A 13,003-nucleotide genomic window follows, 5' to 3' on the forward strand; every position below is an offset into this window, starting at 1 on the left:
TCTTCCCTTCCCCTCAGCTGTGACTCTCTTATCCTTTAAGACAGGCAGGGCTCTCATCATTGGCCAACAATTTATAGAAAAATAAGATTTCAATCAGTTTTTCTTTTCAAAAGTGGTAGGATATTATTCAACCTCAAAAAGGAAGGATATTCTGACATGTTACAATGTGAACAAACCTTGAGGACGGTTACGCTGAGACAAGCCAGTCGGTAAAAAGACAAATACTGTGTGATTCCACTTTTATGAAGTATCTTAAGAAGTCAAATTCATAGGAAAAGAAAGTAGAATGGTAGTTGCCAGGGGCTGGGGAGGGGGGAAACTGGGACTTGTTTAACGCATAAAGTTCCAGCTTTGCAAGACGAAAAGTTCTGGAGATAGTTGCACAACTATGTGAATACACAACACTATCGAACTGCACACTTGAAAACCGTCAAAATGGGGGGCGCCTGGGTGGCTCAGTCAGTTAAGCATCTGCTCTCGGCTCGGGTCATGATCTCAGGGTCCTGGGATCTAGCCCCGCGCGTTGGGCTCCCTGCTCAGTGGGGAGTCTGCTTCTCTCCCTCTCAAATAAATAAATAAATAAATAAAATCTTTTTAAAAAAATGGTCAACATGGTAACTTTTATGTTATGTATATTTTACCGCAATGAAAAAAATATTAGTAAGTGATAGAGATAATAAGCACATGGTAGGTGCTTGACTTCAGGCGATGGCATCCCAATAAACATTTGTCGAATGAAGATGGAAAGAAGGGACGCTGAGAAATGGTCTCAGACATCAAGACGAACATGAGAATGGACATCTTTCCTTTCCCAGGATGGTCTTCCAAGTGACTAATTAGTCACCACTGCCTTTTCTTTGGGCTGATAAATTAGTTATCTTTCCTCTTCTCATCTTAACACTAAAATTTTCTGACAATTGCATGGCATCAAGTTCGACATGAGCCAGAACGCCCTTCCTCCCTAAGAACTGTATTTCTGTGATCAGCGCTGGGAGAGGCATTCCTATTTGTGTTCATCCCAGAGCTGCAGGTTCCCAGTCTTCCCAGTTCATAGAACTTGAGAACTGCAAAGGCTCTGAGCAGCCTCGTGAGATTTAAGAGACTTATCTCCTACCTAATAAAAATATATACATATAAAAAGCATTCTTTTGTTTTTAAAGATTTTATTTTTATTTATTTTATTTTATTTATTCAACAGAGAGAGAGAGAGAGAGAACACAAGCAGGGGAAGCTACAGAGGGAGAGGGGGAAGCAGGCTCCTCACTGAGCAGGGAGCCTGACAAGTGGCTCCATCCCAGGCCCTTGGGATCATGACCCGAAGGTAGACGCTTAACCGACTGAGCCACCCAGGTGCCCCTACAAAAAGCATTTTAATTAGTGACTTATTAAAACCTACAGAGCTGAGAACTGACCTTTAACCACCAGAGACACCCCCACCCCACCCCCACAGCAGCAAGCACCATGCAGGACAAGTTCTTTCCCTTCTCTTCTTGTGACCGGGTTACTGCTCTGCTAGAGGAAAGGTTCTCCTGTGATCAGTGACACTCCAAGGCCCATCAGCCACAGCTTTTGCCCGGGTAACAGGACAGGCTGAGTCTGTTTATAGCAGGACCTTCAGCCTAGAGGCAGGGATCAGATCCTCCAGGGGAAGCAAGACAGAGTGCAGAGAATGAGCCCCCAAATGCACTGGCAGCTGGCTCTGGCTCTGCAATCTCCAGCCCCTGAGGTGGAGCCTCCTGCCTTCGAGCAACCCTGTCTCAACCCAGCTTCTCTGCCTGATCACTGAGTCTCACCCACAAGCAAAGCCAGAACACTCCTTGCCCCTTGCTCCCAGGGGTGTGTGAGGTAAAAGAAGTCAGTAGCTTTCCCCCCAAGAGTCAAAGCCATAAGGTTTCTGACCCTGGGGAGCCCTTGCAGCAGCCTCGGACTCCGAGCAGCCCCATCCTGACTCCTCACAAAAGCACAAGATTCCCCAGGAGCTGTTGGGCTTTATCTGAGGGCTTCAGAGAGGCCCCTTTGTCTGGTGGTTTTAATGACTACCTTCCATGGAGACCACATCTGACACAGGCTGGTTCCCTGAGACTTGAGCAAGTCTCTGGTCCAACAACATCATTCACTGTGAGCTCCAAATTTTACTCGGATGATGCCTGATCACCCACAGGCTGCCCAGGTCATGCTGAGCTGGGTGGGATAGGATTGGGGGGGGGGGATGGGCAACAGTGACATCTCTCCAGAGACAAATACAGGCAGTGGATCCTTCCCAGGAGCTGGGAGCTGGGCAGTGGGTCAGGACCTGAGTGTTTTCCAGATCTCTTACCTCACCCATTAACATACTTTTGGGGGATAGCATTACAACCAGGATGACCACATAATTATCACCTAAGCTGGGAGCCATTAATAATTATGCTGGGAAACAATACAAACCGGGACAGTCCTGGGCATGATGATCGATCACCCATCCCCAGGGAGGAAACAAACCGAAAAGGAGGAGAATCCAATCATTACCATTTTTTGCTCTCTCTTCTAGGATTACAAAACAAAAGCATAAACCTCTCCTCAGCAGAGAAGGCGTGCCGTCAATTTCCAATGGGATACTGAAACCAGCAAGCCATGAAACTAGGTGTCTTTCACCTCCCCTGGAGCTATTCCCACTTACGTAGTCTGCACCCTTTGGTCAGTGCTCAAATCAGAATAAAATCCAGCTGATAGTCCTCGTTACATGGGGACGGCCGGGACCTCAGGGTGGGAACACAGATTTTTCAGTTGATGATTAAGAAACCACTCCCAGGAGGTGAAGCTTTGGGGAGAATTTCCTCATAGGTAGAGAAACGCGCAGGTTTATTAAGACTGCATGCGGAGAATCGCACAATTCCACATCTGGCCTGCAGGGGGCAGCATCTCTCTAGCAATGATCACACCACAAGCACTACTGCAGGAAACCCATTTAATTGGCCAAGGAGTACGGGTTTGGGTTTTTTTTGTTTTTTTGTTTTTGTTTTTTTAATCAGATTAATACATTCCCAATAAGTAGTTTCCACTGTGATACATTTTCATATAGAGATGTTGCTCTTTTTCTATTTACAGTGTTAGGTACATAGTGAGCTTTTAACAAATAAATACTTGTGGACTGATCAGTTGGTTGAAGATAAACCAGACTTGCCTGAGGCATAGAAAGTACAGGGTGAAATGGGAGGAAAAGAACTAGGGATTGGTGACTGTGCACGGAAAAACACTTTCTATTCTGGTTAATAGCTTGCCTGGGGGGAACATGTATTTGAAAATTTCCAAAAGATATTTCTCCAAGAGCAAACCATTATTAATCTAATTCTTTAAAAAAAAAAAAAAAACAGTAATCTTGATTGTATACAACTTCCTCCTCATTTCAAAGTCCATCCTCTATCCATGTTAGATAAATGAGTTCCAAGTTTATGCAGGTTTCTACATGTTTGAAGTTTTTACATTTAAACTCATCCCTTTTCAGATGCATCCATTCTAAGTGCCTCTGCCCCTGTCCCCACCCAGATTCTGCAGAGACTGGCTGAAGCTATCAGAGTCCACCCAGGACTTTAGCTGAGTCCCCCTTAACTTCACCGGGCATCCGTGAGCACAGAGCAGGGCACCGCGGCCTGGCCTGGGCTGGCCGTCCAGCAGATATGCATGTATTTTGAGGGGCGTGGGGGGACAGCACCTCTGCTGGGGCGTGCCCTGCAGCCTTCTGAGGCATCTGTGCGCCGCTTAGACTGGGCTCCTCGCTCTGTTTGCCAAGCAGCAGAGGATCAGCACCTTTAATACCACCAGTGACCATGAGCACCCTGATCCCTGGTAGACCCCCTTTTCTGGAGAGATCAGTAGACCCAGGCAGCTTTGGAGGGTGTGGCTAGGAAAAGAGGCGAGCAGACTGTCTCCGGCAGAGGGATGCCCCCCACAGACCACCTGCAGGGTGTTTCAGCTTCACCTGATGACATGGGGCCCACCAACAGCTACTGGCCTTATTACAGGTCCAGGCCCTTCATCTTCCAGGGTCATATTGCTTCACTGGGTAAAGCCTCCGCAGGGAGAGGAGGCAAGGTGGCTAAAGCAGGCGCAGCTCAGAGGGGGACATCTGTGATCCCACAAACCAAGAGGGGCCCCACAGCCAGAGGCAGCTGCCTCCCTATCCAACCAGGAGTAAACAATGCCACCTTGTTCCCCCCCCCTGCCCCCCGGCTTACTACTTGTCCTCTGAGAGAGTCCTCAGAATTGCTGCTGGCCCCAGATCCCAGCCAGGGCCCTGGGCCCTAGGTACCCAGCAGGAGGGATATGGGAGGGAAGGGGCAGGGTCACATCACCCTCCAAACCAGCTGCAGCTGCAGGCGGGTGAACTCAGCTGGGGAGAGGAGCGAGTGGTTAGCCCCTCAGTGAGGGCCCAACCTTAGGAAAGGAGACACTATGGCAAGTGTGCTATGCCACAAACCCAAAAGTCACTGTGATAGGTCCCTCCCTGCCCCAAGATGTGGTAGAAGTGAGCGGCCTTGGCTGAGACATATCTATGGGTCTCAGAAGCAAAGAAAGGGTTAGGAACCCCTGGCGGAAGCAGGTGTCAAGGTGTGGAGGGGAGGCCAGAGAGGCAACATCACAGAGATGTAGCGGGCACAAGAAAGGGCTGTGGGCCCTGCCTACCCCACTCCCCAACCCGAAGGTCTCCAAGCGCAGCCAGGCCCCTCCTGGCCTCACCAGGTGAGCAGCAGGTGAGCACCAGGCAGCACCCAGCTTGGGCCTGTTTGGGCCTGCTGTAAACCCAGGGGTAGGGTCTCGGGTGGGGGTGAGGGAGGTGCCGTCCCCGGCCTTTGAGGGGGAGGCTGGCCGCCAGGTGGAGCCCTGGCCCAGAGGAGGGCAGAGAGGTGCCAGGTAGAGTCAGACCTCCCCCTGCCACCCCTTCCCCTACTGAGGAAAGACCTGGGAGGCAGGGAAGGCCCGCTCCTCACTTTCCACCCCGGGCAATCACCGAGGGGGCTCCTGGCTGTCTTGCCATGATGTGGTAGATGGATTCTCGGAAGCGCTGGTCCCGGCTGAGCCTCTTGGCCACCTCTTTCAGCTCTTCCATGTTGTTGGCATCCAGCTGGGAGGTCATGAAAGACTGGGACGGCTTCACTGGGGAGAGGGAGGCCGTGAGCAGCCCTCTCTCCACCGACGCTTGGCCCGGTCCCCAACACCCAGCCCGCCTCCCCCGCCCCCCATCCCACAGGCTGCCGGGCTCCCGCCAGCCTCTCCGCGCCCACCGGCTCCCGGAATCCCGGGAGAAGCCCGAGGCCGGTGGAGCCAGGTCCAGGCCGCACTGTCCAGCCTCCGAGCTGCATCAGCACTTCCCAGTCCCCACCCTACCCTCTTCCGGCCGCGTCCCCACCTGCGGCCTCCGACCGTCCCCACGCCAGCAGGGGCACGCGGAGAGCCACACTCACTGTCATTCCAGGAGGTGCTGGACCGGCGCCGGTGGAAGCGGCAGCTCTTGATGCGGCGAGTGGCCGCCTTGTGGATGTACACGGAGTTCTTCATGATGACCGGCATCTTGGCCTCCAGCTCCGCGTTCCGGATGCACTCCTCGAAGAACCCTGCGGCCGCAGTGCCGCTGCGTCCTTCCCGCCCGGCTCCCGGCTCCCGCCCCCCGGTCCCGCCCCACGGCTCCCGCCCCCCGCCTCCCGGCCCCACGGCTCCCGCCTCCCGCCCCACGGCTCCCGCCTCCCGGCCCCACGGCTCCCGGCTGCCGCCCCCAGGCTCCCGGCTCCCGCGGGAAATGTGCGCAGCTGCCCACCCGCCCCCGCAGGGCACCGAACTCCCCGCCGCGCCCCCACCCAGGTGCGAGGGCCTGAGGAAGCACGAGCCCAGGACGCGCCTGCCGCGGGAGTCGGGAAAAGAAACTCCCTCCGTAGCTCGGGGGCCACCTGATGCACACCAGGCCCCGTGCGGCGCTCCCGGCCCAGGTCCCGGCTCCGCAGGGTCTGGACTCCCGCGGGGCCTGAGCCCGAGGGCTGCGGGCTAGCACCGCGGCGGGGGGGGGGGGGGGGGGGGGCGGGGGGGGGGCGGGCTCACTTTTCAGATGGCTCACGTCAGCCCGCATCCTCTCCTCCTTCTCCTTGTTCCGCACCTTGGAGTTGAGCCCTTGTTCCAGGCTCCGCAAGGCCCCCTCTGCCTCCCGCAGACGCCTCTCCAGGTCCATGCGGACCTTCACCTCGGCCTGAGGGTAGAGGGAAGACAGACGAAAGTGGGGTCCTGGGGAGCAGTTGCCATCTCCCGTGGAAGCCTTCCCTGGTCACCCCCTGGCTCAAGCGGGCCTGCTCGCCCCTGGCCTTGGAAGGAAGTTACCACGTCCTGCTTCGTGTCTCGAGCCCTTGACCATCTGATGGCCCAGGCTCAGCCCCTGCACCGGGCGGGGGTCTACCAATGCTGCCCCACCCCAGCAGCGGGCTCACTGCTCCCCCAAATGGTGGCTCCATCGCCTGCCCCTAGCGGGTCAGACTGGCAGAGATAATTGAGGTAGCTGCCAGGTAGAGATGTGAGAGGGAAGGTCCTGGAACACAGGCCGCGCCGAGCGTCCGGGCCAGCACCTTGAGCTCCCGCTCAGCCTGCTGCTTTTCTGCGGTCAGTTCCTGCAGCGAGTTCTGCAGCGCCTGGGACTGGCTCGAGTAGAACTCCCGCTCCTCCTCCAGGGCCCGAGAGCGCTCCTCGTTCTCCTTCATCCTGCCGGGGGCCGAAGAGGCGCTCAGTGCGCGCTCACCCAAGGGGCTTTCCAGCGGGAGGGCAGCCCCTCCTAGAGACCTGGCTGGAGAAGCCCTGACACCCAGGCTTCCTGAGCCCCAGAACTTTCTGGGTTCTGTCACTCAGGGGATGAGAGGAGTGGTGTGGACGGTGAGGGGAGCCCCTGGCTTGGAGTCAGAAGGCTGGAGTCTTGGGTCCTGGTGTTGCTAGTTCTGTGACTTCAGGAAAGTCCTATCAACCCTCTGAGGCTCAGTTTCCTCATTTGTACAAAGGAGCTACGAGGAGAAGACCTGCCCAGCCTGCCACAAAGTACTGTTAGGCGGACCTAATGCCTGTCCGTATGGTTCACACCAGTGCAAGAGAGAATGATCAAGTCAGCTCTGGGGAAGGAAAATTTTCTTCCCCTTTGTCTCATGGGGAAACTGAGTCTTAGGCATAAAGGAAGTGAGTGATCTACCTGGTCAGTGCCAGCTAGAACCCAAGAATCTGTGTGTGCAGTTCAAGGAAAGTTATCAAACTGGACTCTGGGCTTGAAGGGGCTCTCACCGCTTCTCAGCCAGGAGCTTCTCCTCCAAGAGCTGCTGCATCTTCTCTTCTATCTGCCTCAGGTTGCTGTGGAGACCCCCACTGGGAGGGGGCTGCTCACTCTGATTGGCCAGTGTCTGCAGCTGGTTCTCATTCTCCTCCAGCATTGCCAGGGTTTTCTTCTTCTCCATGGAGAGTTCCTGGCATGGAGGGAGGGAGGGACGGAAGAGAAAGAGCCTAATTTAGGTTCTCCAACATGGCTGCCCTCACCTGCCTTTCAATTTCAGGGAGTGATGCCCTCCTCACTCAGTCTTCTAGGAGAGACACCTGAAATACCTTCCTTCTTCCCTGGAGGTAAAAGGCCAACGAAGATCTCCTTCTTCACAAAGAGGCAAGGTTACTCTCCATTGAGGGACTCGGGGAGGAGCCCAAAGCAGCTTCCAGGGAAGTTGGCATCTATACAGCTGGGGCCCAAGGGCACCATGAACTTCAGGGGTCTTTATTGCTCCAGGGTTGAGTGAGGGAGTGTGTTGGGCTCATGAAAAACACCCAAGAGGAGCCAGCCCTAGAACAGACTTAGACGTCATCCCCATTTATCAGGCTGGGGTCTTGTACTACCCCCAAATTTTGGAGTTGGAACACTCCACAAGAACCATCTCTCATGATGTGAAATGGAAAGATAAATAAAAGCACCACAAACAAAGCCCCAGTCACTTGAGAGAGAATAGAAACCTTGCAGCCTTCAAGGCAATTCATGAATTCAGTAAACATTAGCAACAGTGCCAGGCTCCTGCTAGGTGCTGGGCTTGTAGAGACCTTAAGGCCCAGTCTAGTGAAGTTCACAGTTTGCAAAATACAACCTAGTGTCCTATAACAGATGTGCGAAGTTCTGCAGGAGCCTAGAGCTCAGAGCAAACCCTTGCCTGGGAGAGTCAGGGAAGCTTGGCTATGGTGATGTTGGAGTTGAGTCTTAGAAGGATGGATGTGTTCTCCAGGCAAAGAAGAGGTGAAAGGACGTTCTGGGTGGAAGGAACAGCTTGGGCAAAGGTGTCGAGTCTGAAAGAGCTTGGCTTCCTCAGGACACATGAGCTCTGGTTTAGAGTAGGGGTCAGACTGTCTTTGTGCAAGGTGTGGAGGGACAACCAAGGGAAAGTTGGGGAGGAGGGGCTGGGGACAAAGTTGGCATTTTGTCCTTGATACATGCCACCTTCTTCCTCCCCCTCAGTTTCTGTGTCAAATGGAGGTAACATGACAGTTGATTTCCCTTCATGATCAGTTTCACCCAGGAGCAGCTAAGTGAATGAGCCACAAGAAGGAAGAAGTGGGTGGTTCTACCACCCACTCTAATCAATCCTCCATCTGGCATAAAAATATAAACACTGAAGAAGGTGGATTTTCCAAGGCCATAGTCAGAGCAGGACAAATTTGAATTTGCTCCTCTGGGTCCTGCATTAGGCCTCCTGTGCTCACTGGTCCACAGAGAAGAAACCTTTTAGATCAGCACTCCATCATGCTCCGTTCCCCTGGTGGAGAACCTTCTGGGGAAATGCTGTTGGAAAAACTAGTATCATGTAGCCCAACCAACCAAGCCTGCCTCCAGGCCAACCAGCTGACCAGTGGCCCCTCACCTCCAGCGTCTGCTGCAAGGACTCTGTAAGGTGCCTCAGCTCCTTCTTCTCTTGCTCCACACCCTTGAGGCATCTTGCAGTCAGTTCTAGCTCCCTGCAGGGACAGAGGGCTGGGTATGGCAGTGCCCACCCCTCCCAATCCCCTCTGCACACAGAAATGCTTCTGCTTCACCTCCCGATATGGCTCAGAGGGGTCCTTGGAAGGCCAGCCCCTCTCTGCATGGTGGGGTCCTGACAGCAGCTGTAGGGACCTGGGCCTGAAAGAAGGAGATCCCAGCCAAGTGGGGTTGAAGTCACTTGCTCCAGGCATACAGGCATCTGTCAGGTCGGATAAACCCAGGACCACCCCACAGGCGAGAGAAGCATTGGAGAAACCTGGCCCCACCTCCCGTCTTCCCGGGACAGACCCTGCTAGAACCCCTAGTTACTCTGACTTGGGACATGGCTGAGGCCCTTCTCTGGGGTGGTAACCCCTTTGCTGCTTTCTTAACAAGCCTGGGCCCCCTCAGGCATTTACCTCTCTGGTTTCCCTTCCTCCTGCTTGAAACGCCTTTCCCTTTTCTCCTGCCCAGTCTCCTAAATCCTACCCATCCTTCAAGTCCCGGCTCGATCAAACCTCTCTTCACGCCCAAAGGATCACATGTATACCTTAATTCCTATGACACAGGGAGTCTGCACTGTGCCTCCTAGTGCCTGATTATATATTACTGTGTTGATCTTTCTTGGGTGTGAGCCTGGTTTTCCCAACCAGATCGTAAGATCCTGCATTGTAAGATAAGAGAACTTATCTTCTATTCCAGTATCTGGCACGGTTCTGGAGATAAGCAGGTGCTCCGCCATTTACTTGGTAAGATTCTCAGAGCTTCTCCCTCCCCGAAGCACTTGTTTAATTGACTTCCTTTTATAAGGTTGTTGGCAAGAAAAGCCTTTCTGGGCTAACACTGATTATCAGTTGAGGAGGAGGAGGACGACAACCACCACCACCAACAGTACCCAGAGCATTAGTCTCCAAATTCCTAGATAGCCTGAATCAGAGTGACCTGGAGAGCTTTTATAAAATACAGATTTCTGGGCCTTACCTTCGAGAGACTCTCATCCTGTTATATGATCGTACTGTGCCACTGAGCAACTGGGTTTGCAAACCATACACAGGACTAAAGATCCCAGGGGACGTCGTTAGCCAGAACGAGAAGGGACTGAGCAGGGGATGTGGAGGGTCTTGGCTAACAGCGCCTCCAGGCTGACTTGTTCCCGTCTGCCTCTGGGTAAGCAAGGCTTGACAGAGACACAAGGGGCTGGTTGCGGGGGGGGGGGGGGGGGGCGGGGGCAGAGGGGAGGGCAGGGCACCGGTCTGTACCTGCCGGTGCCTCACGTCCAGTTTGTGTGGGGTCTACAGCTCCTTCTGGGCTGCCCCGAGGCCTGGAGCAGCACTGACTGGGAAGGTAGACCCAAACCAAGCCATCAAGTAGTGAGGCTCTCCTGGGTGAGACCTCCCTGAGCCTGATGGGAGACGTGGGTTCTAATGCCCTGCCCGAGGCGCACCTTCCTCCCACCCCCTCCTGGGCACCACCACTACCTTTTGATCTGCTCCTGTTCCATTTTCAGCTCCTGCACCACCTCCTCAAACTGCTGCTTCTCGGCCTCCAGCACCTGGTTAAGGCGCTCAAGCTCCTGAAGAGAACCAGAGGGGAAGAGAAGTGTCATGGGCAGCAAAGGGCCCCTGAGGTCAGGAACCGCCACTCTGGTCCAGAGCCCCCCCTGGGATGCAGTGCAGGCCGGGCCGTATGCGAGCAGACTCGGGGCTAAGTCCCGAGGAGCCCTGGTCCCACTCAGCGACACCCAGTGTCAACAAGCCCAAAGTCTGTGCTGGGCTCAGCCTTATCAAACACACTGATCGTGCTGCAGCCAGGGTTTAGAAAGGATCCCGATGTCGTTTCCCTGTGACTGGAGGTGATGATCATTCTAGATGTCTACTCTGCTGGGCAACTCCGGTGGCTAACAGCCTCAGGCGTGCTGGCCGGCTCTCAAGTGCTGGAGGAAATAGGAGTGAATGTGTATTTCTCTTAAAGATCCCTAGAGTGCCATTGGTTAAGGATGGCGAAGGAAAGCCATTCCCAACCCCAAAGTCAGAAAATCAGGACTCTTTCTTCCTCGGGGCATCTAGGAAGTTAACCAGCCCAGGTGGCCCCAGCTTTGCCTGTGCTTGGCCGGAAGGACACAGGAGAGCCAGAAAACGCCAGGCAGGCCCCCAGGCAGGGCCAGACTCCTCCGGGCAGGAATGCTGGCCAGAACCGTATTTTTCCAGCAAGTATGTGCCTTCCATGGGTCCCGTTTTCCTGGGCCTCACCGGCAGGTGGGGCTGCAGGGTGCACTTCGAGGGAAGCTTAGCTGGAAGCAGTTTTGTGACAACTGCTTTGCTCCTCCGTAGTTCACAGCACGGGAGGGTATAATTTCTAGAATCTCAGATGCCAGCAGGCCCTGGCAATGCCTCCAAGAACCAGAGAGTGAAACTGATGCTCCTGAAGATAACACGGCAAAACAGTCATTTGGCTTTTCCTAACCCTCCTCCCCTCGTTGGCCCCAGGTCTATGTGATACAGTGCGTTTCCCGCCTAAGTCCATAACCACGTGCCCAGGCCGCACTGAGTGCTGGGCGACGGTCAGAGAAATGGGCAGCCATGAATCAGAGCCCTCTACTGTCAAAGACACTTGAAAGGTGCGTCGGTCTTCGTCACACACTCGAATCTCGGGATCAGTTTTCCGGCCAAGAGGTGGCCCGGGCTCTGCTTGAATGGCTCTCATGACAGGGCATTTGCCCCCAATTAAGACAGCCTGTTTCACTCCAGAACAACCTGCTCAAAGCTCTTCCTTCCGGGTTCAACCTCAGCACAGGCCCTCTCTGAAAGTTACAACAAGAAGCACTGAGGAAGGGCTGCAGACTTTGCCGAAAGTTTTGTGGGGCTCAAAGGAGAGGGCTAAATCTCATTTATGGAGCAAAACTGCCCTCCAACACCCCCACAGCCGCGTCTGTCCTTCGACCAAACTCTCCCTTCAGCTGCCTCCCTTGCTGGGAACTTGCTGCCTCAGATACCATCTCGTCTTAAGCCCTTCTCCTCAGCTTGAAGCCTGAAGACCCCAGCCAGCAAAGGAAGAGCCAGGGAACAGTGCCTAGCAAAACAGAAGACTGGCAAAGCCAAGGACACAGCCAACTTGTGGACACCCTGAGTCCCTCAAGTACACCTAGGAGAGGGGGCAGTCCGTTTCATCCACCAGTGCCATCTGAGCCCAAATCTGCCTCCTCATAATTTCCATCAGTAGGTCTGCCTTCTCCCCTTGGAGCCATAGAACAAGACTGATCTGTTTTCCCTTCAGGTGTTGGGGACAGCTCTTCTGTCCCCAAGTCTCCTCTCCTCCAAGCCAAATAATCCCAGCTCACCATGCTTCACTGCATTATTTCTAAATCCCCAATAAAAGTAATTATGCTTTCGAAAAGAATGCAGGCCCCTGATCGGGAAGATTATAGTAAAGGTTCTTCCCAGTTAATTTGCAGGCTCAATGCAGTTCCAGTAAAAATCCCAATGAGATTTTTTTTATAGCTTCATTCATTCATGCCACACATATTTATTGAGTGCTTAATATGCGCCAAGCACCTGCCAGGCTCTGCATTGAGGATGTGAAGATGAGCAAACCCAGACACGTCCCAGTTCTCATGAGCGTACAGCTCAGTGCAAGAATCAGAAACTAGGGGCGCCTGGGTGGCTCATTTGGTTGAGCGACTGCCTTCGGCTCAGGTCATGATCCTGGAGCCCCAGGATCGAGTCCCGCATTGGGCTCCCTGCTCAGCGAGGAGCCTGCTTCTCCCTCTAACCCTTTCCCCTCTCATGTACTCTCTCTCTCTCATTCTCGCTCTCGCAAATAAATAAATAAATCTTTAAAAAAAAAGAATCAGAAACTAATAAAATAAATACACACACGAGAGTATGTTTACAAACCAAGGTATGTGATGTGCACTGCAGGGACACAGTTCTATGGAAAGCTGCCTTGGACAAGAAGGAGGGAATGGTTGGTAGGGGGAGCAGGAGATTCTTGAGCCAACAGGTGAAGGTGGATAAGTAAGAG

General features: G+C 53.9%; 1 protein-coding gene across 1 annotated transcript in view; it reads right to left on the reverse strand.

Moving 5' to 3' along the window:
* Positions 1–2,930: 2,930 nt before the first annotated feature.
* Positions 2,931–13,003, reverse strand: part of PLEKHD1 (pleckstrin homology and coiled-coil domain containing D1) — a 31,247-nt gene continuing 21,174 nt past the window's right edge. Inside the window, exons 7-13 of the mRNA XM_027572847.2 lie at positions 10,462–10,556; positions 8,886–8,979; positions 7,279–7,457; positions 6,582–6,714; positions 6,067–6,211; positions 5,439–5,588; positions 2,931–5,130 (exon numbers count right to left, since the gene is read on the reverse strand). Of these exons, the coding sequence (XP_027428648.1) occupies positions 4,961–5,130; positions 5,439–5,588; positions 6,067–6,211; positions 6,582–6,714; positions 7,279–7,457; positions 8,886–8,979; positions 10,462–10,556 (966 nt within the window). The 3' untranslated portion in view covers positions 2,931–4,960. The remainder of the gene's footprint in view (positions 5,131–5,438; positions 5,589–6,066; positions 6,212–6,581; positions 6,715–7,278; positions 7,458–8,885; positions 8,980–10,461; positions 10,557–13,003) is intronic.

This window comes from Zalophus californianus, chromosome 6, assembly GCF_009762305.2.
Source record: "Zalophus californianus isolate mZalCal1 chromosome 6, mZalCal1.pri.v2, whole genome shotgun sequence".
Lineage (NCBI taxonomy): Eukaryota > Metazoa > Chordata > Mammalia > Carnivora > Otariidae > Zalophus > Zalophus californianus.